General features: G+C 35.3%; 7 protein-coding genes, 1 long non-coding RNA gene and 1 pseudogene across 10 annotated transcripts; 4 read left to right on the forward strand and 5 right to left on the reverse strand.

Moving 5' to 3' along the window:
• The first annotated feature begins 3,781 nt into the window (after window positions 1-3,781).
• Window positions 3,782-7,761, forward strand: soc-1 (Multisubstrate adapter protein soc-1). Its single transcript, NM_071849.7, has 7 exons — window positions 3,782-3,871; window positions 4,426-4,875; window positions 6,182-6,278; window positions 6,453-6,589; window positions 7,075-7,343; window positions 7,391-7,454; window positions 7,511-7,761. Exons 1-7 carry the CDS (start codon window positions 3,800-3,802, stop codon window positions 7,712-7,714), a joined length of 1,293 nt encoding a protein of 430 aa, NP_504250.2. The 5' UTR covers window positions 3,782-3,799; the 3' UTR covers window positions 7,715-7,761.
• Window positions 7,762-8,598: 837 nt separating this feature from the next.
• Window positions 8,599-9,069, reverse strand: F41F3.3 (uncharacterized protein; the record flags this gene model as incomplete). The annotated part of the gene is made up of 1 exon (NM_071850.7): window positions 8,599-9,069. One exon carries the CDS (start codon window positions 9,067-9,069, stop codon window positions 8,599-8,601), a length of 471 nt encoding a protein of 156 aa, NP_504251.1.
• Window positions 9,070-9,656: 587 nt separating this feature from the next.
• Window positions 9,657-12,451, forward strand: F41F3.8 (uncharacterized protein). The gene is made up of 2 exons (NM_001038397.3): window positions 9,657-9,741; window positions 10,953-12,451. Exons 1-2 carry the CDS (start codon window positions 9,662-9,664, stop codon window positions 11,227-11,229), a joined length of 357 nt encoding a protein of 118 aa, NP_001033486.1. The 5' UTR covers window positions 9,657-9,661; the 3' UTR covers window positions 11,230-12,451.
• Window positions 12,452-13,692: 1,241 nt separating this feature from the next.
• On the reverse strand, window positions 13,693-14,801 carry col-139 (Nematode cuticle collagen N-terminal domain-containing protein). The gene is made up of 3 exons (NM_071851.6): window positions 14,708-14,801; window positions 14,532-14,654; window positions 13,693-14,468 (listed from the first exon to the last, which is right to left on the reverse strand). Exons 1-3 carry the CDS (start codon window positions 14,786-14,788, stop codon window positions 13,740-13,742), a joined length of 933 nt encoding a protein of 310 aa, NP_504252.1. The 5' UTR covers window positions 14,789-14,801; the 3' UTR covers window positions 13,693-13,739.
• Window positions 14,802-15,384: 583 nt separating this feature from the next.
• Window positions 15,385-15,951, forward strand: F41F3.1 (uncharacterized protein). The gene is made up of 2 exons (NM_071852.3): window positions 15,385-15,503; window positions 15,552-15,951. The coding sequence occupies exons 1-2, from the start codon at window positions 15,420-15,422 to the stop codon at window positions 15,933-15,935; spliced, it is 468 nt and encodes a 155-aa protein (NP_504253.2). The 5' UTR covers window positions 15,385-15,419; the 3' UTR covers window positions 15,936-15,951.
• A 353-nt stretch (window positions 15,952-16,304) lies between these two features.
• F41F3.9 (ESAT-6 secretion machinery protein EssA) lies at window positions 16,305-16,616 on the forward strand (the record flags this gene model as incomplete). Its single annotated transcript, NM_001322551.1, has 2 exons — window positions 16,305-16,367; window positions 16,413-16,616. 2 exons carry the CDS (start codon window positions 16,305-16,307, stop codon window positions 16,614-16,616), a joined length of 267 nt encoding a protein of 88 aa, NP_001309645.1.
• Window positions 16,617-16,987: 371 nt separating this feature from the next.
• srx-75 lies at window positions 16,988-18,642 on the reverse strand (annotated as a pseudogene). The gene is given in 9 exon segments: window positions 16,988-17,119; window positions 17,165-17,242; window positions 17,285-17,380; window positions 17,620-17,685; window positions 17,688-17,792; window positions 17,847-17,909; window positions 18,158-18,326; window positions 18,370-18,533; window positions 18,601-18,642. Coding segments are annotated over 9 exon segments (915 nt in total).
• A 1,136-nt stretch (window positions 18,643-19,778) lies between these two features.
• srx-74 (7TM GPCR serpentine receptor class x (Srx) domain-containing protein) lies at window positions 19,779-23,330 on the reverse strand. Of its 2 annotated transcripts, NR_136380.1 has the most exons (8): window positions 23,286-23,330; window positions 23,075-23,236; window positions 20,707-20,872; window positions 20,518-20,584; window positions 20,272-20,468; window positions 20,098-20,216; window positions 19,972-20,046; window positions 19,784-19,925 (listed from the first exon to the last, which is right to left on the reverse strand). NR_136380.1 is itself a non-coding variant. In NM_071854.5 (6 exons), the coding sequence occupies exons 1-6, from the start codon at window positions 20,857-20,859 to the stop codon at window positions 19,784-19,786; spliced, it is 642 nt and encodes a 213-aa protein (NP_504255.3). In that variant the 5' UTR covers window positions 20,860-20,889; the 3' UTR covers window positions 19,779-19,783. The 2 variants fall into 2 exon arrangements, 1 of the variants encoding a protein (NP_504255.3); NM_071854.5 differs by lacking the exons at window positions 23,075-23,236; window positions 23,286-23,330 and having other exon boundaries at window positions 19,779-19,925; window positions 20,383-20,468; window positions 20,707-20,889.
• On the reverse strand, window positions 21,101-21,567 carry F41F3.10. Its single transcript, NR_136379.1, has 2 exons — window positions 21,240-21,567; window positions 21,101-21,191 (listed from the first exon to the last, which is right to left on the reverse strand). It is a non-coding gene; the product is annotated as a long non-coding RNA F41F3.10 (long non-coding RNA).
• Window positions 23,331-24,330: the final 1,000 nt, after the last annotated feature.

A 24,330-nucleotide genomic window follows, 5' to 3' on the forward strand; every position in this document is an offset into this window, starting at 1 on the left:
CTCAAAAGCTAGAATTTTAAAAATATAAAAAATTTAACTAGCACAGTGGTTTCAGAGTGCCCCCATTTCAGTTTGATATACGTAGATCTACAAAAAATGCGGGAGAAAAGACGCAGAGCTCTCAACTGATTTTTGCATGGGTACAAATATGTTGACGTCACTTTATTTTTAGGAAAAAATTCCCGCATTTTTTGTAGATCAAACCGTAATGGGATAGCCTGAAACCAAATAATAACAATGTGAAAATTAAAAAAAAAACAACATTCATATCAAAAAATACAGCGACCGACATTTTGCGAGTCCATTTTTGACTTTTCTTTTGAATGTGGATTTGGGTCTGTGGGTTTTATGTACTAAATGACTGTAAACAAAATATTTAATTTTTAAAAAATTTTGCGAAAAAAATGTTGAAGTTTTTTTTATTTCCACCTAAAAGAATGATCTAATTTGAAATTTTTGCATGATTTTTCATATTTTCAAACTTTTATATGCAAATAAAGTTAACACTAATGTTCAACTATCAAAATAAGTTCCGTTCATATCTTGGCTTTGAAAAATTTTGCATTGATAAAAATAACCAATTCGGCAATGCCCAAAAAAGTTTTGATTAATTATGATAATTACCAAAAAAAACTGACATTTTCAGATTGAAATAAAAAAATAAATAAAAACAGAATGTTTGAATTTTTATGTGTAAAAAAGTACCACAGTAAAAATTATGTCCTCAAATTGCTACATTTTTTAAAATGATTTTTTCAATTTTTCAAAAATCAAAGAAACGGCCGAATTAAATTTGAATTCCCGCGCAAATGAGTGACGTCATTATTGATTTTTTTTTTTGCGTTTTCCGTCTGATTTCGTAAAGTTTTTCTTGATTTTCTTTTGTATTTGATTTAAAACACACTTTTCCGAAAAAATGTTCTGAATAAACATTGTCGATTTTTACGCCAATTTTGAAATTTCCGTAAATTTCTTTTGGGTTATAAAGTTTTATTTACGGAAAAGTGTCTGAAAAATTGAGGAAAAACCGACGAGTTTAGCCAGAAAATGCAAAAATGCAAAACATGACGTCACTCATTTGCGCGGGAATTCAAATTTAATTCGACCGTTTCTTTGATTTTTGAAAAATTGGAAAAATCCTTAAAAATTTAGAGCATGTTTTTTTTAATTTTTTAACAGTTATATTCGGTCATTAGGGCCTATTTTCTGTCATTAAAAGCAAAAAAAAATAATAAAAAATCAGCTTGAGAAGTTTTTTCCAAGTGTCAGAACCACATATACACATTAGAATGTTTCAGACACTACAAAAAACTAATTTGAACAAAAAAAAATTAATTGCATTTTTGAATTTTTTCCTAGTTCCACTAGACCCCACACCTTCATGTAAATCGGATAGGCAGTGTGTATTTTGGTACCGAATAGTGTCATGTCTATTTAAACCTACATAATATCATTGTCTATTTTCCGCTCCTCGTTTTCACTACCACTCTGCGTATCCAATTCTCTCGTGATGTGACGTTTACTCGGATAATTTATAATTAGTTGAATTTTGTGATTTCATCTTATTATTAGAATTATAAATAGACCACATGCTAATATTCACACTGATCATTCTAGTTTTAAAATCAGCTTGGCAACACTTTTTTTAAATTCAAAATTCAAAACTCAAAATTCCCAGTTTTGAAATTTGAAGAAAAATAGAAAAAGTTTGTTATCATCTTCAACTATCTGATATCAGACAGTAAGAATTGAAAAAAAGAACAATTTATTGATTTGTCTGTGTCTCTTTTTCTCTCTTGTGTAAAATGGTCACAATGTTTTATCAATCGAGACATTACAATGTATGTAGTTACGATCAGCCAGCCATCCCTCCTTCTTACCAACTTTTTCACTTTTTTACCACCCTATTTTTTATCCAGTTTTTTGTTTGCGAGTTTTCAAGATTTATGAATGTTGATTTTGATATTCGGCAACTGTTGAATTATCGCAAAAAAAATCAGCTTTCAGTAAGAAAAATCAAAGTGTTTCGAAGCGAAAAAATTATCGCTTTCCACCAAAAACACATTTTTCAAAAAATTTTTTGAACTCGATAATTACTCGGCAATTGACGATAATTTTCGATTGCAACCGACCACTGATTTTTGTGTTGTTTTCATCAATATAATACTAAACTTTAAAAAAATATTTTTACTCAAAAAATGGCGGTTTACGCCTACCATAATTCTGAAAGTTTTATATACTAGTTATGTTTAATTTTTTTTATTTTAACATCACAGGTGTTTAAACCTGCTGCATTGCTTAAAATTTCTAAATCATCCAGTTTTGTGTAAAATTTGGCAGTTTACCTTATTTTTCGTGATGGATAAACCAATTTTAATTACCAACTTTGACTGAAAATGTTTTCTAAAATTTTTAGAGTGTTTTTTTGCATGTATTTTGACCATGATAAATTCAATGAATTTCGATTATTTATAGTTTGCAAAACTGTAACAAATACATATTTATTTGTTACTTGTCTTTAGTTTTACCCAATTTTTCTTCGCTAGTTGTAAGATAATACATATCAAACTTATGTCTTAAAAAATAAAATAAATATTAGCTTCCATGTGCTTCTTAAACATTTTTAGTTATTGCTCATTGTAATTAAAAAATAAAAAAAAGTCAAAAAAGAATTTCATAAATTGAAAAGTATTTCCTGTTTTTTTTTCCGATTTTTTTTTCAATTTTCTTACGGATTTTCCATTTCCATTGTTCTGTTGCCTACTTAACTTACCTTTTCTAATTCTTAAACAAAAGTGCAAATAACGATTTTTTCTTATTAATTTTCACATTTTCTATTCGAATTAATTTTTTTTTCTTATTTATTCATGTAATCAATCTACCAATAATCTCCCCTTTTAAATGTTTTTTTTCAAAACAAGAATATTCATGCTTTTCAATCATGAACAATTTTATTCGAAATTCTCACAACTGACATTTATAACAGGGGTGTGCGGCAAATTTGCCGATTTGCCGAAAATTGCCGACTTGCCGAGCTCGGCAAACTTGCCGATTTGCCGAATTCGGCAAATTTGAAAAAACCAGCAACTGCCGATTTGCCGAGCACGGCAAATTTCAAAAAAGTAGATTTGCCGAATTTGCCGAGCTCGGCAAATTTCGAAATTTGCCGCACACGTCAAAAATTTTACAGTACAATTTTGACTAAAATTATTGATTTTTTCGCCAAAAATTTAGTAAAATGACACAAAATTGAGTTAGTTTTATGCTTAAGCAGACATACTACACGGAACTAATTCAGAAACCAGATGTGTGTTAAGAATTCGGTAGTTTTGGTGTTCCAAAAAACATCAAAAATTATCAAAATTTTCCGAATTTGTTAAGCACGGCAAATTTGCCGAATTTGCCGTGCTCGGCAAATATTGAAAAACCAGCAATTGCCGATTTGCCGAGCTCGGCAAATTTTGAAAAACCAGCAATTGCCGATTTGCCGAGCTCGGCAATTTTTTCCATTTGCCGCACACCCCTGATTTATAATCTAATTGTGTCTCGAATTTTCAAATTTCCTACCATTCCCCATTTCTTTTCTGTTTTTCCCATCCCAATTCTAAATTCGCTCCTCTATTTTTATTACGATTCGATGAATAACATACTATCATCATTCCCCCCAATTCACCATTTTTTCCCATCCAAAAATCGCAAATATCAATCGACGATAATCAGATGATGAAATTGATTTTTTTCTTCTTCAGTTTTCCAAAATACAATTAATTGTTCAAATTATAGATACGAGTGATACAAAATGAGTATACCCGATGAGAATATAATATTGGAAGGTTCATTAAAACGGTGCAAAAAGTATAAGTTGTTCAAGGTAAGTCGGTTTGTGATAAGGAATAGGGGAGTGAGACTACTTTCCTGTTTTTTTTTAATCATTTAAAGGCGTTTGTCACTAGTGAGATTTTTAGTTTGAGTTGTCGCTACAGTAAAAACTACAGTAACACGAAAACTTTTTTTTTTTTGCAAAACTAGAGTAATTCAGTATTTCTACTGTACTCCTACAGTACCACTACAGTACTCCTACAGTATGTCTATGATAGTACCCCAAAATACTACTACAGTAAACTGACTACATCCCTCTACCAACCCCAACTTACGATATTCTTCCAAAACACAAAAACTCATGCTTTTTCGAAACTACAATAATCCTATAGTACTCCTAGAGTGTTCCTTTGGTGTTACTACAGTACCCATCAGCACTCCTAGAGTACCCATACAGTACTCTAAGAGTAAACCCGACTATATACCCCCACTAATGTCAACTCAAAATCCCTTAAAAATATAGATACTTTTCTGAAGTTTTTTCCAAAACTACAGTACTCCTACAGTACCCCGACCGTTCTAGTTATTTAAAATTAAAATTTCCAGACAAAATGGGTCGAGCATTATTTTGTGCTTCACTGTCGAGATCGTGAACGCAACCTGTTCGCAATTGACGAATTCAAGACATCCCGAAAAAATGATCTGAAAAAGCGATTCAAGCTGGAATTTGTGATTCGCGTTGAATCAAATCTGTCAGTTTCCGATCCATCAATTCTCTGCACAGCCGGAGGAGGACATCAGGAGGAGAGCATGTTGAATTGCATTTTTGGAGTCGGATTTCGATTCGAGAATATTGTGAAGGACTTGTATTTGGTAGCAAAGAACGATGAAGAGATGACACTTTGGGTGAATGAGATTTGTAAATTATGCAAATTGCACAGGCAACATGACGAGGGGGATAGCTCGCATGCAGCCGAGTCGTCGATTAGTGGAATGTCAATGTCATCACAGTCTTTGGATATGTCAATTATTGAACAACAACAGTATGCTGAAAATGTGAGTTTTTTGGAAATGTGTTGTAAAGTTTGGTTCAATGTTGTAAGTAAACATTTACTTGGAATTCAAAAATCAATTTACTATATATAAAGCGCGTGTCGCTCCGTCACTATGTAGTTTGATCTCTGACCATTTTGGGAAACCTTATGCTAAATGTGCAGCAGACATCGATCGAGGTCCGCGATAGACACCGTATATCTAATTGGTTGGAAAGTGGCGGAGCATATCGCTGATTGGTCATGCTGTTCTCATTTACATTTACTAGTTAGGGGCTAATTTAAATTGGTGTTTATTTCTTTTTCTGCGTCAAACAAATAGAAACATAAAGCCATGATATGGGCAGAGCATCACCCAATGGATTTTCAATTAACTTTCACCTTTTTCACTCTACCTTGACAGAAATATTAGTACCGAGTTGGCGCATGCTATTGTTTGAAATTTATTTAGTTTTCAAACGCATGCATTAATATCAAAATTGTGAAAATGTAGCATCAGAGCATGTTCGGTTTTGTGAAGTTTTTGTAAAGTAAGAGCCTAGCTGGTTCACAACTTTGAAAATTCAGCCGTCGCATAGCTACTACGAGTGCAAATATGAAAATAATGAAGATATCATGGGCCTTTTTAATTTTGGTGGAATCAACGCAATATCTGTCGCCAGTCGAATATGCAAACCTCCGAGTTCTCGTAAACAAAGCGCGGTGGTGGGTGGAGCATGCTTCACTAATAAAAAAGAGATGCGTGCTTGTTCATCGCTTCCAAGTACACCGACTGACGATAATACGAATTTATTTGTTGAAAATAATCAAGGCTACGCGGCACGTCAGATTGAAAAGAAAATGGTAATTAGAGATATTAATTGGGGTTTTAAAATAAATTATTGGACTTCTGAAATCCTGAAAATTCTACCTGAAATTTTGTGATGATTTATTTCCGCGAAATTTTTGATAATTTTAATAGTATTTAGAGACAAACAAATACTTTGTTAAGTTTTAGGAATTTATTTTCTTCGAAAAAATTAAATGAATTTTTCATTTTAACATTCTAAAGCAATGTTCTATATTACTCAAAAAAATTCCATTTTTAAAAAGTTTAAACTTTGACTGAAACTTTTTTTAAGTATACAATTTTTAAGAGTGTTTTTATTTTGATATTCACCAATGTGTATAACCAACTAACTCTAAAACCCACTAACTTCAAAAAAAAGTTATTCAAAAATCTCAATTGGAGCAATTATACAACCCTCAAAATACATCTATTAAAAAGTTTGCAAAATTATTTTTCTGGAAAAACCCCGAATATTTTCCAGATCCCCGAATCAAAACAATATCACCGGATGCATCATTTCAAATCAGTCATTTCTCATAACAGTCTGCCTTCAAATCCAAACTACAACAATTTGCCAGGTAACGTTATTTATTTTTGTCAAAAATGGATAAGGCAAAACTTGCGCGTTTTCCCGTTTTCATAGAGCAAATAGAGCCATACTTTTTTTGGAAATGTTTCGGGGAAAAACTAGTTGCTCAAAAAGTGTGAATGTCGTTTTACCAAAAGTTCACTCATATTAGTTTGTTTTACAGACCCCCTCGAATCTTCCCGCTCAGAAACTTCCTCAATGTACTCAAGCCGACGGACTGAAGACGACAGTGTGAGCTATACCAGTGGGCCTCCAGTTCCTCCGCCGCGAACACGGCACACGCTAAATCGATTTGTAAAGGTGAGTGGGGCCAGACACAAAATTGTGCAAAAAAATACGGTAGCTGGTCTCGACGCGAAAATTGTACGCCTTTAAGGAGTCTTTGCGTCTTTGCTGCATTTTTTATCGATTTTTTTGTAGTTTTTTGAGAAAAAAAAAATCAAAATTCGAGTATAGGTAACAGTAAATCACATAATTCCCAAATGAAAAATGCTCGCTTCAAATTCCGGGGGCTAAATTTTGTGCAGAAAATAAATCCGCTGATTTACAAAAATCTTCTGAATTCCAGTTAATTTTTCCAAAAAATTTTCCACGTAAGGCCAAATTTCTCAATACTGTGTCAATATAAAATTTTCTTCAGAAAAAAATCTAGTTCTTCAATTTTCGATCATTCTGCTCCGAGTTTGTTGGCAAATAAGGCGCAAAAATATTTGCAAACATAACCTTAAACTTGAAGTTTTTTGGCAACTTTCATTAAAAAAAAAATATTAAAACTAAGTTTTCAGAACGGACAAGTCGGCCGTCTTCACATGATCCCCGCCAGTACCTCGATGGGTCAAGTTGTCAAAGTAGAAGACGCCGAGGATAGTAGTGGAGAGACATTGAAGCTTGATACACCCGAGCAATATCCTGAATCAGTAACATCTTCAGAAGGTTTTCCAGTTTATGAAAGAAACGGAAAAACACTGATACGACGAGCTCCACCGCCAGTCGATCGATCGAATAAGCCCAAGAATTTGAGAGGAGAGGAAGAAGCTGGAACACGGTATCGGAAGTGAGTTTTTTCAAGTGGTTTCAAAATTTTCAAAGCTTTAATTTCAGTTTATCACGAAATGGAGTAAACGAAAACGGCAACTACTCGGCAACTTTTTCAAGTCGAACTTCGGTAAGTCCCAGCTTTATTGACTTTTGGCAAAAAAACACAAATCCAAAAAGTTTCAGAACTACCAACAATCGGAAACATCAAAACGAAGGAACCTTGACTATTTCGAGCCGACTCAAATGATCGAAAACTCAAGTCTGAGCACACTCGCGGCAACATCCACGAGGTCTCCAACACCGTCAGATATCGAGTATATTTCAGTGGATGTTGACAGAACTTTGGCGTTTAAGCAAATGCGAAGAGCTGCTCAATCGACGGATTAATGTACTGTGTAGAAAAAAAAAACAATTTTAATAAAAGAAGTGATAATATGTATGTGGATACAGATTGTTTATTACAGATTGAAATTAGGAACCAAAAATGGGAACCTCTCTAATTTTTCACGCTTACAAAACCAACTTTACAAATATAGATATTGCGGCTTTCCAGTATTTTTTCTTGATCAAAATTTAGTGAGAAAACATAGAAAAATGTTTTCTGTATCCGAAAATATTTTTGATATCAAGGGAAAATTTTGAAAAAGTGCACAGAAACAATCTAAAAGATGGGAATTTTCCGGAAAAACCGCAAAACTTTTTGAAAAAATGTTCCCGGTTATTTTCAACTTTCAGGCAACTTCTGAACTATTTTCCAAAGATTTTAATTAAAATAAAAATTATTTTGAATAACGAAACAGTTTTGCTACATTCTTTTTTGTCTTTTGTGAGAAATCGGTACTTTCCGGGATCTTACTATCACGCTTATTTCCTTGTTAGCGCAGATTTCCAAATTTCTTTTTTTTTCTCAAAAAACATTGGCGGGCTTCTGACTTTACTCAATATTGGAAAAGAGATGATCAAGGTGTGTTACTCGACCGCGGCCACGCTAAATATTACCTAGGAGCAAATTGATAAAGGTTAAGAGATGCGGGACACTTTTATTCAGGAAGATTCAAGTATTGAATGCTTAATGTACATTATTTAGATCATGTACTTTTTTCTGAAAATATTCTTTTTTTTTCTTCCTTTTCTTGTTAACTGCTCAATTATTCAAAATTCAATTTTAAACAACATATTTATTTAGAGAAATAACAAAATTCATTCGAAAGGGTTTTTCAAAATATACAAGCAAATAAGTGAATTGAAAACTATAAATAGATTCTCATCATCTACTTTCTTCCGGCGTAAGCTCCTCCGGCTGGGGCGGCTCCGGCGTATCCGGCTCCTCCTCCGATTGGGGCTCCTCCTCCGATTGGTCCAGCTCCGGCGTATGATCCTCCTCCGATTGGGGCTCCTCCGTATCCTCCTCCGATTGGGGCTTGTGGGGCGGCGTATCCTCCTCCGATTGGGGCTTGTGGGGCCTGAGCGTATCCTCCTCCGATTGGGGCTGGAGCAACTCCTCCTCCGCATCCTCCTCCGCAAGCTGGGGCTGGTGGTGGGCAGCAACCGCCTCCTCCTCCGAGGGATGGAAGGGAAAGTGGTGGGAGTTGTGGGAGGGCGAGGCCACCTCCGCCTCCGCATCCGCATGGGGATGGTGGTGGTGGTGGTGGAGCACATCCGCATCCACCGCCTCCTCCGGATGGGAGGAGGAAGGCGTGGGCGACAGAGACAGCGGCGAAGGCGATGATGAGTTTTTGCATGGCTGAAAATGAATGAATAATAAAAAGAAACAATGGAAAAATTGGAGCTAAAACAAAAAGTTGAGATTTCAAAAAGTTTAAAAAATTAAAAAATCCAAAAGAAGATGCAAGAAGCTTTAGAGAAGCTGTAGATGCTTTAGAAAGCAGAAGATGAAATGAATGATGTTACCTGCCAACTATCCCCACCTTTTATACGAATCCATCTGCCCTCATAAGATTTCAATACGCTCCGCCCATTTCCTTCCTCATCTGACTTTTTTTACACACTCCTTCGTCTCCCCCTCGAAATCTTAACCCACCTTATCCCCTTCGTCGGGGCGTTGTGTAACGATTCCACGTAGAACGTGTTATTATCATTGGGTTATCAGTTATACGGGGCACACACGGAAAAACAAGCTTTTGCGTCGTGAAACACTTTTGGAGAGTCGTTTCAAGCGATTGGCGCATCGGCGGAAAATGGAAAGAGATAATATCATCCTTAATGTCATTATATTGCCATCCGACGATTTTCGCTTTTTTGCCTCACTAAAAAAATTATTTAGTTACAGTTCCCTTGGAGATTGAGAATATCCTGAATTTAGATTTTCAGAAAATGAGATCCCTTTGGATGTTGCTGATGCTTATCGGAACTATCCACGCATTTCTGCTAGGAGGGTCAGGATGTGGATGCGGGTGAGTACAGGTGGACTTAGCAAATACAGTGTAGCTGGCTGGATTTGTAGAAAACGTTTTCTGCTCTAATGGATTTGAGAAATAGTAGAATTGCACCATAGTGGCGGACAATATAAAAACTAGAGGTTCTTGGGTTTGTTGAAGCGGCGGACATCTCCCGAGCCTATTTTTATCGACTTTGTTGAAATCGCCGTGAAGTCGGTTGAATGGACTCGCAAGATGTCTGCCGCTTTAAATTTTTTCAAAGTGGAATTCATAAAGTTTCGACAAGAGCGTGGTGAGACGCAAAAATCTTTCTTCATTTTTTTTCCAAAATTTTAAGTATGTAAATATATCCAGAAGTTTTGAGCCAAAAATATGGTGTCCGGGCTTTTTGTTAAATGCGAAAAGCTGTGCGCCTTTGAAGAGTACGATAACTATCGCTTCAGCAGAGAAAAATATTATATTTTCTATCAAAAACCTTCGATGAAATTTCATAGCGACAAAGAATTTGAAATTGCAGTATTCTTTAACAGCGCGTACCTTTTTTTGTTTACAACACAAATTTGTCGTGTCGAGACCAAAACCGAATACCGTATTTTTGACGAAAAAAAATCACAAAATTGGGTAATAAAATTAATACAAAAAAGTTAAGATGGGATGGCAGTTCTTTGCAAAAAAGGTTTCGCTAAAACTGCTCAAAACTAACATTTCGGTAAAGTCTGGCTGCACCTTTGTAGATTCTGTGTTCAAGTTTTTCATACGAGTTGAGCATAACTCCTAGTCAATCTCAAATCCCACGAAACTCCATTCCACAGTTTGCAATCAAGCTTCTGCCTTGTTAAATCTCATCTCCTATTGATAAATAGTCTTGCGTCTTTTTAAGTTTTACACTTCCCTCGACCTCGATGTATGTTGAAAGACGATTCGTCGTAATAATTTACGTCATCACTTGATGAGGTCAGGACTTCTTATTACACTTTTTCTACGTTGAAGTACAATTTGTAAAAGCAAAAATTAGAGGTCGTACTGATAGAGAAGTGAAGCGTGATATTGAACTATTCGAAATTGAACAGTTGAACCTGCTTTGTAGGCGCCTGGAATAGGCGGGCAAGTAGGCAGCCAGGTAAGCAAGTAGGCAGCACATAGAAAATCCAAACTAATGAATTTGGGATAAGATTACTGTCAAACAGAACATCCAATATCGTGCTTCAATTTGTTCAAATTTTCAGAGGCCCCAGCCTATCCCTCTGCGGTGGATGTGCTCCTCGTCCACGCGTCGCTGCTCCACCATTTGCACCACCACCTCCGCCATCCCCACCACTTCCTCCAAAATGTGAATGTCCACCTCCAACATGCAATTCCTGTGCTCCAGCTCCATCATCTTGTGGGTGTGGAGGCGGAGGAGGAGGAGGCGGATATGCTTCTTATCCACGTGGAGGATACGGTAAAGGAAAGTACGAGGATTCCGAAGAGTATTCCGACGAGGAGACAAGCAAGGAGGATTAGTAAAAACTGCAGAAGTGTATGAAAATTTCTTGTAATTAGTTACATAGTTGAACCTCTAAATATTAACACTTGCATAATAACTGTATTTATAAAATATTTATTTTCGGTAAAACTGGAAGTTTTGAGGCATTAGTGGTTGTTAGCTTGATTTTTCTCACCTCGTCAGTGAAAAAATTATTTAAAACCGCTCCTGTAGTTTTGAAACGTCTAAATATTACAATAAAAAATTGCAAAAAATTTTCGAAATGTTTTTTTCAAAAGTAGTGAAAACTCAAAACTTTCACCTATCATAATTTTGGAAGTTGCTCAAAAAATTTTTTTTCTAGGTCTTTTACATTTTACTGGCATTTTATTTGTACTCATTTGAATTCTCTAGGGCTCAACAAACTTGGCAATTTACCTAAATTTAGACTGCAAATTTTGAAGAATCTAAACATTTTTGGAGCATATTATTCTGGTATTTGATTAAGCCGGACTACCAAATTCCCATTTACGCTACTCCGTCTTCAACGGAGCGCCCGACATTTACAGGACTGCAAACCTGCTAGATGTCGGGCGCTGCAAAGCTACTAGTTTTCAAAAGATTACCCAAACTAGGCATACCTATTGCCTCAAGATTTTCTGTTATTTTTTTGAATTGTAAATTCTTTTTCAATTTGAAAGGAGGATTCGGCAGGCATACGATATATTGGTTTCTCTTTAACCTTAAAATATCATATTCCTGCCGCATCTCCGTTCTACTGCAATACTTTTAATACCGTATTTCTTCTTGCACCTATTCTTTGCCTTTGATAGCTCGTATCTCAGTTGTCGTTTCCTGTATTTAAAAATTGTCAACTAACAAAATATTTGTAATTTCTTTTCTATCGAATTGTAATTGAAAATTTGTCAATATCTTCAAAATGAAGCGAGATATAACCTTTTAAAGTGAAGTAGTGGGAATTTTTTTAATTTTTAATTTTTTTTTCGTCCTTTTCGTGCTTCAAACAGTTTGAAACTTTTGCAAATTCCAAAAGATCACTTCCCAACTAATCCAGCTTCTACAAACTGATAATAACCAAAAAACTCCGCGAAATATTTTTTCCCCAAGTCTTCCTCAACCTGTTCTCTCAATTTTCCACCTCTCCATACACATTCCTTATCATATCATGTTTGTAATTTTTTTTTATAAATATGCAATTTCTGGGTTTTCACTTGATAAAATAAAATGCGATACAATCTCTCTTCAGTGGCCGATGGCAAGCACATCGAATTCCGTCAAGGTAAAAGGTTCAGGTTTTGGCGAGTGGCTTCTTGGACGATCTAATGAAGGGAGAGGAAATACACACACATACAATTTTACCTGTCTATGTCCTTTATTTCCTCTCTTTTTCTCTTTCTCTTTCTCTTTCTCTCTCTCGCTTTTCATCACTCAATTCTCTCAACGACCGTTACGTTAAGATGATATGAATCGCGGCAACGGCGGCCGAGCGAGTTTTGAAAGAGGAAGAAGCTGCCGATTGAGAAAATTTCTATGCCTTCTGTCGCTCCTTATTTTCAATTTAATTCATTTATTCAATTTTACGCGGAATTGAATGAAAATTGAGGGAAAGATTTGGAAATAAAATTGTATGTAGAAATGAAAGAAATGATCTTTTCGCTCAAGTACGCTTACATAAAGTCATTTTTCGTTTCAAGAGTGAACTAATCTATATGATTTTTGCGGATTAGAATATAATCAAACAACAAATTTATATATAAGTGGGGAAAAAGAGAATAACTTAAATATTCTGAAACGAAAAAAATTCCGATTGTATAAATTTTAATAAATTTTAGTAGGGAAATAGAACCGCTTCTATAGTGCTAAAATGTTCCAATTTCAATTTTAAAATTGTTGGAAAAATTTTAAAATTAATTATTTACAGTCAAAAGTTGTGAAAATTGATTTTTCGACTATATTCATTTTGTTTTTTTGAGTCTGCAAAAATTTCTATAATCTACGATTTTTGTATCCTAATTGTATTGAAAATATAGGTACAAAAATACAAACAATCTACTTTTATTAAAAGTTCGGCAAAATACCAAAACTTTCACTGAAAATTAATTGATTTTTGTTTAAAAAACACACACATTTTTTAAATAATTTTGTAAAAAAAATTTCAAAAAATTTCAACATTTTTTATGGCCGTTTAAAGTTTGGAAAAAATATCATTTTTATCCAAAGTCTCTAATTTTGACCACTTTGCAGCGAAAACTTGGAAAAGTAATGTTCAAAATATCTAAAAAAAGGTTGAGCCTCTGAAAAATTAGAAATCTAAGAAAGTAGGAAAGATTACAAAAAAAAAAACGTAACAGTGACTTGTAGACACCTTGAAGACAAAAAGTACAAAGGTGGGCTCCTTGTTGTCAAGGCTGGATGGAATTCTTTTTGCCGAACTTTTAAAGTGACCTGAAGCAGAAATTTTCCTTGCTTCTAAAAAAATTGACTATAAAATGCTTTATTTCTATGATCAATTCGAAATTGCTAATTCTTAACGTCTGCGACGAGTTCCATCCTCGAAGAAGACTCCTCCATCGATAGCGCAATACTTTGGACAGATTCCCTTTTCTCCGGATCCACCGCTTTGCCCTGGCTGCCCTGGGGCACCTGGCTGTCCATCGTTTCCTGGCTGTCCATCGCTTCCGCGTTGTCCTGGTTGTCCTGGGCCTCCTGGCTGTCCGTTGCCTCCTGGGCTTCCAGCTTGTCCTGGTGGTCCACGTGGTCCTGGTTGTCCGTTTGGTCCTGGCTGTCCTGGCTCAGAAGAGCTGGATCCTGGCTGACCGGCTTGTCCTGGTTGTCCATCTCTTCCTGGCTGTCCTGGGCCTCCTGGGGCTCCCTTTGGTCCTGGTGCTCCTGGTGCTCCGGATCCTCCTCCGACTCCTGGGGCTCCTGGCTTTCCTGGTGCTCCTGGAGCTCCATCGTGTCCTGGCTCTCCGGCTGGTCCTGGTGGGCATGGTTTGCATGGTGGAACGGTGACTGGATCGCATGGTAGTCCGGTTGGCTTTCCTGGGTTTCCGTGGTTTCCGCATGCTCCTGGTCTTCCTGGCTTTCCTGGTCGTCCAGCTGGTCCAGGGGTTCCTGGTGGTCCTGGAAGGCAGCATCCTTGGCAAGATCCTCCAGAGACACGGGATGGGGCAACCTCAACAGCAGCGTCATCTTCGTACTCAGCATCTCCTCCATATCCAGCTTGTCTGGCGAACCGGGTTCCGTTCTTAGCCTTCTGAAAAATGTTTTGATACTTTTTTCAGATTTCAGATCTAAAATTTTGATATCAAATCCTTACCTTAATATGAGCCATCTCGGAGAAGATATCAGCAGTGGTGTGTCTGCATTGAGCAAGCTCTTTGTCAACGTGGCTCTTCATGCCCTCAACATAGTTGTGGAGGAGTGGGAGGGTGAAGCAGATCTGAAATTGTTTTAATTAATATAAGTCTAGAGCCCACAAAAGCTGAAACTTACCCCAAAAACTGCAGCAACCGAAAGTGTAACTGCCGAGTAGGCAATGAATCGGTAAGCTTTAAGACGAGTTTGCAGTTCCATATCCATGATGAGGAGACAGGCGGACTGTGACTTTCCAGGCGAATCAGCTGTCATATTTATAGTCTCGGTGTGATAGTGATATAGTGTTGAGGAAGTGGAGAAGTTCAGGGGTTTCAGCGCGAAAAAAGTTTACCAGAAAAGTGTAAAATGCTTCCCTTTCTGCCCTTTGTCTATTTACAATTTTGTGTACAATTTCTTCTATTTTTCTCAAACTGTCAAGGTCATTTGCAGGAAGGAAAAAAAGATGGATGATGAGAATTGATTTCTGTGATGTGATAAATGATAATTTAATTTTTGTTGATTTCTTTGGATCTTATTTTTAAAAAATAATCAACAAAAGATATACATTTAAAAAAAAACAAGAAAAAAAAAGAAACCGTAGCTGCATACTATTATAGGAAGCAAAAATGTAATTTTTGTTTGACTTTTTTTCAGATTTTCAGCACAGAAAAAAACAGAAGCGGGTATTTTGAAAGTGTTCATTTGGCTTGAAAAATATTTTTGAATTATAAATAAAAATGTATATTGTATGACCTTTTTTCTTACGTGAAATAACTAAAATGTTCTAGATAAGACAATATTTCAAAAATAAAATCATTTTGAATATCTTGAAAAGTAAACTTATCAAACCATGAATCAGCAATTGTTCGACGATGATTTTAGAAGAATGCAAGCAGAACATGCAAGATTCAGTGAAGAAAATGAAAGAAAAATGGTGAGAAATATCAGAAGCTTTTCAACAACATAAATTCCAATTTTCCAGAAAGAAATGCAGGCTGACCATGAAAACTTTAGCAGATCTAACAAATTTGGATCTTCGAGTGAAGACATTTCATCTGATACAATGCTTTACATAATTCTCATACCTATCGGTGCCTGTATTCTTATTGGAATCATTTCCTTGTGCATTGTATTTGGGTGTCGAATTTATCATCGGAGAAGATACATGAGAGCTTATAATGGTGCTGGAGCAGGATATTACAACAATCCAAATGATGCCAAGGTACAAGACAATAATACTGGAGCACCTGTGCAGAATCAGGAAGACATGGAGAATCAAAAGAATATGGCGCTGGAGCAGCAGCAAAATGCTGAAAATAAAAGTGTTAACGGGAAAGATGATGAGGTTCCAGTTGTGAATGCATAATAAATTTTGTGATTTTTTCGATTTATGTTCTAGTTTTTCCTTGGCTAAACGCGCACTATTGAAAAACGTTTTACATCTGGTAAAAAATTAAATACCCACTATTTGAATTTCTGAAATGTTTACTGATCTGAATATCATTTTTTGCAAAATCTGTTAAAATTCCATGTGAAAACTCAATAATTTGTTGAAAATCGTCTGTTCCAAGTTTTCCACCGTGTAAAATTATTTGATAAAATCTCAATTTCATATTTATCATGTGACCTTTTTCAAATTATTTTTTACGTCGAAAAAAAAATCAAACTGCCCCAAATCGACAACAATTTGGATGAAATTTCATTTTGAATATCTAGAAAGTAAAATTATCAAACCATGAATCAACAAACGTTCGACGATGATTTTAAAAAGATGAAAGCAGAAAATGCACAAAAAATGGTGAGAATTACCGGAATAGTACAGTTTTTATACCAATTTTTCCAGCAACAAAACTTTGGTAGATCAAGCAACTCTGGATTTTCAAGCAATACCAGTGAAGACATTTCATCTAATATGCTTTACATAATTCTCATTCCTATTGGTGCATGTGTTCTTATTGGAATTATTGCCTTGTGCATTGTATTTGGGTGCCGAATTTATAATCGGAGAAGATACAGGAATGCGTATAATGGTGCTGGAACAGGATAATACAATAATCCAAATGAAGCCAAGGTACAGGACAATAATACTGGAGCACCTGTGCAGAATCAGGAAGACATGGAGAATCAAAAGAATATGGTGCAGGAGCAACAGCAAAATGTTGAAAACAAGAGCGCCAAAGCTAAAGATGATGAGGTTCCTGCTGCGAATGTATAATAAATTTTGTGATTTTTATTTTTATTTTTTTATATTGACTGAAAATGATATATGTGAAGTCCTCATGCCGACTTTAAAAAGCTCACAGGAATTCGCTTTTTTCAAGAAATGGCTCTCGAAATGGACGTTCGGTTTTTTTTCGAATTTTTTATTTTGCGAGTAGTTTACTAAAGTAAGATATTTTCCCGTCCGTCTTCAAAACCTTATCCAACATCTGGAAGTGACGGTGGCGCCCTGCCTCCATTCAGATCAGCTCGATCCGTAGAAGACACCTGATTTGACCGCAATCTCTGAAACCGGGTCCTCAAAATTGATAGTCGATCAGAAAACATTAGCATCTGAAAATTGACTTGTTTTTCAACTTTTCAATAAAAAAAACCCCCATCAAGAGAATGTATCGACTCCCATACGAAAACTGTACTGACGAATTGCCAAATTCGATGGGAGCTTAACGTACTGAAAAACTAGATATTGTTTTAAAGCTTAGAGCCAGAATACCTGAGCTTAAAAGTGAATGTAGCGTCAATTAAATATAAAGAGTCCTGAAATACAGTTTGCAAAAATAATCGCATATTTCTTTTTGCTGATACCAGGCTTTCTTAAATATGAAATTTTGAACTTTATTCCAGTTTTTACAAGGAAAAAATTAAGGGTCTCTAAAAATGAACTGGGAACAGGTAGGCAGGAGGAAGGCAGGTGTAGGCGACCTTGAAAGTCGGCAGACAAACATTTTTGTGCCTACGCGATAAATTTTAATTATGAATTTTTTATAACTGCCATTTTCAGATTTTTTGAATTACTGCTCGTCTTGAAAAATGGGTTCAAAATCACTCACAAAATAAAATCTTAAAATTTTCGCGAATGTCATCAGATTCAAGACAATAGTTATTGCCAAGAACATAAACGGCATAAAAACAATAAGATCCGAGCCGACTGGAACAATTTTACTGTAATTTTGCTCAACATATGTGCAAATGTTCCGATGTTCAAGCGAATAAGGCAACTGTTGGCTGAAAATGTTTAAAATTTCTATAATTTTTTTTGATTTTTTTTTTGCTTACAAATCAAATCATAAAGTTTCACCACAGTCGCAACACCCCTTTGAGCATAAAGTAATCCTAGAACTACCTGAAAATTTGAATTGAAATTTTTTAATTACAGGGGTCCCTAAAAAAATTAGGCAAAAAAGTTTGGCAAAAAAATACCAAAATTTTAACTGAGAATTTAGAAAAATCACTTTTGGTATGTTTTACTAGGACTACTGTAATTTGGTGGTACTGTAGGATTACTGTAGTTTGGTGGTACTGTGAGATTACTGTAGTTTGATGGAAAATTGTGTTTTGAGTTTTTGATATTGCATAATGTTGCATGGTTACCCATGCGACTTGGTTACTGCACAAAGTATTATATCGTAATGGTGCAAATAATGCAATAAATCGATTCAATGCAATTGCAACTGTTTGAAGTTGGTTAACAAGATATGAATTGATGGTGAAGGTGTTAATTACACTTGTAACAATATCGGGATAAACTTTACTAGATCTGTAAAACTGCATAAAATCTTGCAATCTTTGAACAAACTTACAAAACATATACTGGAAAATATAGAAGTAAAAACTCAAGAACCAGCATAATAATATTATTGATTGCTCTAGAAAGACATATCAAATTGAAACTATTTTTATCTTGAGACCCATTGAAATAAATATAGATAACAAAAGTATTGATTACAACTCCAAGTAAGCCATTCTGAAGTTACAACTTTCATATTCATATTTTAAATCTAAATTTTAATATTTTCAAGAGCAAAACTTACAAGTAAAATCAAAACTGCAACTACTTTATCAAACGAATCCATTGTCAATTTCGGACTTCAATTTAGAATTATTACCATGAAACATACACTCAATAATTATGAATACTGGAAGGTTGTGCAAATTCAAATTCTATGACTTCGATTTAACCGATTTTGGGTTTTGTAACATGAACAAACAGGTGAAATCGAGTCAAATCACATCGTGTCTGATTTGGAAGGAATTTCGGTCTATGGTGCCGAACTTTGTTTAGGTGATATGCTCGGATTTGCGAATATCTATTTTTAAACGTTTTGAACATGAGAAAAAGGCGAACTGTAACATGAGTAAAGGGCCAACTTGTTTCACTGAAAATAATTCGAGGGAGCAAATATTCAAATAAAAGTTTATTTTAATCTTTTTAACTTTTTAACTAACTTCTTGTCCAAAAAATCATGATCTTTGCACAAAAAATTAAATTTAATTAACCAAAAAAAGTGGCGGTCTAATTCTGAAAATCATGTCGTTTTTGCATTAAATGATGCAAAAACGTATAGGAAAAATCTATGGCATGGGTGGGCGGCAAACGATTTTCCCGGCAAATCGGTAAACCGACAAACCGGAAAATGGCTGATTTGCCGAATTTGCCGAAAATTTTTGGCAAATTGTTGTCTTGCACATTTTTTTTTTGGAAATTTCAAAATTTCAATTTTAAATGACAAAATTGTACACATCTTATGAATGTTCCGACATCTATATTGAAAAGTAAGCATATCCTATAAAAATATCTAGAAAAAACGGGAGAAGTTTTCAAAAAAGCAGAGTTTTAAGTGTTTCCGTTTTATAAACAATCCCTTTAACATTTCCGGCAAATCTGATATCCGGCAAACGACAAATCGGCATTTTGCCGAAAATTAAAATTTCCGGCAAATCGGCAAACCGGCATTTTTCTCATTTGCCGAATTTGTCGACAAAAACTACTTTGACTACCTCGACTCTCTGTTCATTGTGTAAATAATAAACAGTAGTAAAAAACTAACAAACAGTCTCTAACTATAAATTATTTAGATTTTTAAATTTTTTTCAAAACACGTATATACATATTTTATTTATTTACAAGCATAACACATTGTTCAAAATATTGTACGAGAATTATAGAATGGAGAATAATGAGTTTTTTAGATAACAAACAATCACTATATCACTTTAGCCAACTTCCCCCAAAGAGTGTACTTGATTGCCGGATCGAGCTTCCGAAGGCTTCCCTCCACCAATCGAAATTAACTTTTTGCTAACCATTATTGCTTTCAATGTTGAGAGTCTATTTGAGAATAGTAACATGATCAATCTAAATTTAAAAATTTAAATTCAAAAATATATCAATCAAAGCCTACCCATCAAGCAAGTGAACCATTTCCCATACAAGCATTGTGCTGACAAAGAGCCAAATACGGTGATCGCTGAGAGAGCTGGAAAAAACAAAACAAAAATCTAGTTTTGAAATAAATCACGAAACTGACTTTAATCCGAATGTAAATAACTGATCGATTGCAAATACAGAATCTTGAAGAACTGTCTGAAAAAACAAGCGAATGTTTTTCCTGATCGACGCCGAATCCTCGTTGCTTCTTTGATTATTCTGAATTAAAAAAATATTATTATAAAATCTATGCTAATAGTAAATGCATACACACCTTCCGCAAATAAAATTTTAAAATTTGATAAAAAGTAAGAAGATTAATTACATATAATAACACCAAATACCCCACAGAAAATAGGAAAATGAAAAATCCAAAATCATCTACATTATTGGTCGATGTTGATTCACAGCTTGCGTTTTCATATTGTCTTTTGAATGTTGCAAGGTCCAAATATTGCTGACAGCCCGCTTCTGAAAAATAAAGACACTCAAATTGGCCACTTAAATGACCTAGGCTTACCGTAGACACTGTAACTTGACTTCAAACTTCCATAAATTTTTTTCACATAATAAAGGGCCATAATCACCTAAAATTGTTTCAGAGTGTAATTTAAACTTCTAAACACTTGCTCTTTAAGTGAAACTTATACCGTTACCAATAAATTGTTTGAAATCGAAAAAAAACAAGAAGAAACCAATTAAAACTTACCACCGAGACTTTGACACTGCAAAGTTTATTATAATGTAATGGTGCATACATTGCAATAAATCGATTAATTGCGATTAATAATGATTGAAATTCATTGTACACATAGATATCGATTGTGGTAATTGTTAGCGTTTGGTCCAGTGTTGAGCTCATATAGTTGTAAGACCTATGTAAGATCGGGATAATACGAGAGTGGTCTATAGCGGTAAAAAACATACCACCCCACGTAAAAAGCATGCCGATTTGGCGCCAAGAGCCGGGCCCACGCGTGTGGCCGCGCGCATGTGGCCTTGTTGTTGAGGGTAAAAACATTTATTTGAAAAAAAATTATTTATGGAAAACAATTTTTAAAAAATTCTAAAAAAATGTTATTTTAATTAAAAATAAACTTTTAAAAAAATCTTGAAGGGGTAGTTGGTAGAGGTGGTGGTCGTGCAGATGGTGGCGGTGGAGGAGATAGCAAATCAACGGAGTTGGAATACGCTCTGAAAAAAAAACATTTAAAAGTGTTTTTTTTAATAGATAAAACTTACTGTAGAGAATCACTGCGTCTAGACACGCGTAATCCAGCTGCTTTGTTCGCAGGTACGGGATGTCCAAGGGGGAGAACGTCTCGTTCTTTTTCAGGATGTAATTACCGCGGGCCACACCACGATGCTGCGAGGGATCACAAAGGGAAATTAACGCGAACTGAGTCCCGTTGTCCAAAATATGGAACGTGTATTCAGTATCGACGAAAAGGGGTTGTGCGATGTTGGCCTCCAAGCTTCGTATCTCGTTGATGCCAGAGAAATTCCCCCAAACTTGACGAATCGCCCAGTTGCGGAGAATTTCAGGATACGAGGCGAGGTGATCGAGTTGCTCAAAATTTTGAATATTGAAGAATAAGACGTAGGAGAAATAAGGAAGGGCAACCACCAGTCGCCCAGAATAAAACACAGAATGACTAGGTGACCGTCAAGAGGCGTATCATCTAACCTTTCCCTTGAGAAAGCTCCACTCATTTTTAGACAGTGCACATGTTTACACATTCACTTTACAGAAACAATGGCAATTGAATGATGTGCTGTGTATTAAGAAGAGGTCCTTACTATCACTATTTTAATTATTTTCCGTTTTAAACACTGGTTATATAAATATTGTTTCAATTTTTGGCATGATCTAGATATGCCTTAGTTAAATTACAAAAAAAGTTACCGTTACAATTAATCATCATTTCGTTTGAAAATTTAGCAGAAAGTAAAAAGAGCAATCTCCAGTCGCCCAAAACTTGATAGAATGACTAGGTAAATCCTCTACCCCCGGAAAAGATTGCCACTTTTGGCGATGAAGAAATTATCCGAGAAGCAGTACCAGCTTTGCCTTTTCATGTTCCAGGTTTTCTTTGATTTTTGCTGTGGTTTTGCAATAAATTTTATTGCTTGAAATTTGGCGTTTAAAAAATTCAAAAGTCATAGATTGCAAGATAGTATGTTATCTGCATTGGCCATCTCAAGCTTGCGGGCGACTGGAGGTTGTCTTTTTTTATTTTGTGCTAAATTTTCAAACGAAACTATTCTTTATTGTTTAAAAAATAAGTGTTGAATAAACTAATAGTTTATCCAATTAAATTAAAAACAGAATAGTTTAAGTAGCAATTTATTGAAGAAGAATAATGATACTGACAGCAAGTATAAATATATAAGTATAAAAGTGTAATAAATTTTTTCCTCGAAAAAAAATTAGAAGTTAAAAAAAAATTTAAAGAATTTTTTTAAAATAAATATTATTTCCCAAATATTTTTTACGCCCTCAACATTTGGTAGGTGAAATCGAAATAAGGGGTAGGAATAGAACAAGGTCACATGCGCGCGCTCATGGCCACACCCTTGGGGGACACCCTGCGGCTCTGGGCGCCTGTATTCTTTTTACATCTGGCGGTACCTTTTTAAGGTCTATAGCAGGGGTGTGCGGCAAATCTCAAAATTTGCCGAGTTCGGCAAATTCGGCAAATCTTTTACCTCAATTTTTCCGTCCTACATACCTACACATACCTACGTGCCTGCCCCCCTCTATCTTTTTGTGTCTACCTATACTTATATACCTACCTGTTATGGTACACCAGCCCACATGCCTACATTCTTTATGTGTACCTACACGCCCACCTGTTATTGCCACACCTAACTCTTTCTCTTTTACTTGTCTACCTACTTTCATGCCTATGTGCCTACCTATGCCTACCAATACCTGCATGCTAACATATTTCTCTTTTTGCAACTTATAACACCCTTAATGCAAGAAAACAAGATTTCGGCCTCCAAATTATGAACAACTAATTTCCAAGACAGCATTAAAAAGCTAAGGCGTTTTCTGTGAACTGTAATACTTACAACAACAAAGTTGGAAATAGGAATATCAAGAAGTTGACGACCAACACAATTATATTATTTACAGCTCTTACTAAACATATCACATTGAAACTGGTCTTCTCAGCAAATCCGGAAACGTACAAATATACTATTAACGAGCTGAATAAAATGCCTGGTATCGCCACCTTAAATTTTTTGTGGTTTAGGGTCAAGGAAAACTACGAAAAAACTTACAATAAGTATGATAAGAGAGCAAATAAGATTCAACGTGTCCATAGAAGTTTGAGCGAAGAAGTGAGGAAAGCTCTCGCGTTTCAAAAAAAGAACAGTAATTATGGCGTTGACAGGCGCAGTATATGTAGTTTTGCTTTAAAAAATCGACACTACGAATTATTGAAATGAACTTTGCAATGTTTTCGAGAAAATGTGATGTGAATCTGTTGTTTGAGCCATTTGGTACATCGAAATTAGTATGTCTATGATCACGGAACATAACCATATTGATAAAATAAACATGGAAATCTGTTCAGAACAGAAAATCCGACATTTGCACAATAAGTTTAGAATCTGGGTTGCTATAAAGTCGGCAAAAAATAATCAGGCATTTATTGAGGCATGACTATCTGAGGTCTGCCTACGTGCCTACCTCATTCCTGTTTCAGTTCTACTTCAAGCCCTGCTTGCTCCTGTTCCTGTCTACTTGTCTTCACTTTTCTCTTTCACTGCTTTCCACAGATTCAACTCAACCCTACCACAGGGCTGCAGGCCTACACACCTGCCCAAGTGCCTGCTTCTTGCCTGTCTGCTTTGGTGATTGCATAGCTTCGACGGAAACAATTTTTTGTAAAAAATTTTAATGGGTTTTTTGAGTAGATTTTCTTCGGTTTGCCGCCTTTGCAAATCCTGCTGCAAAGTTCCCAAAGTTTCGATGGGTGAAATTCTGAAAAACTGCACGGTCCTTAAAATTAAGAAAAATCAGAGCCAATCGTTCAAGCGTGGGCGTTTTATGTTGGGATATGCTAGACCAAAGGTTTGAAACATCTTCTCGAGTGCACACGATTTTCTGTTCAAAAAAACGTTTCTGATAATTGCAGTATTGTTTCAAGATAAAACTACATACATTTGTACACAAATAGCTTAGTAAACATTTTGGAAATCTTGAATCAGGTAAATAGATTACCTAGATCAAAGATAAGACTACATACAATAACTTTAATTAATAGTAAATGATGAGTTACAGACAAAAATTGAAAGCCTTCATTAGAACCATCTATCT

Source organism: Caenorhabditis elegans, chromosome V (assembly GCF_000002985.6).
Source record: "Caenorhabditis elegans chromosome V".
NCBI lineage: Eukaryota > Metazoa > Nematoda > Chromadorea > Rhabditida > Rhabditidae > Caenorhabditis > Caenorhabditis elegans.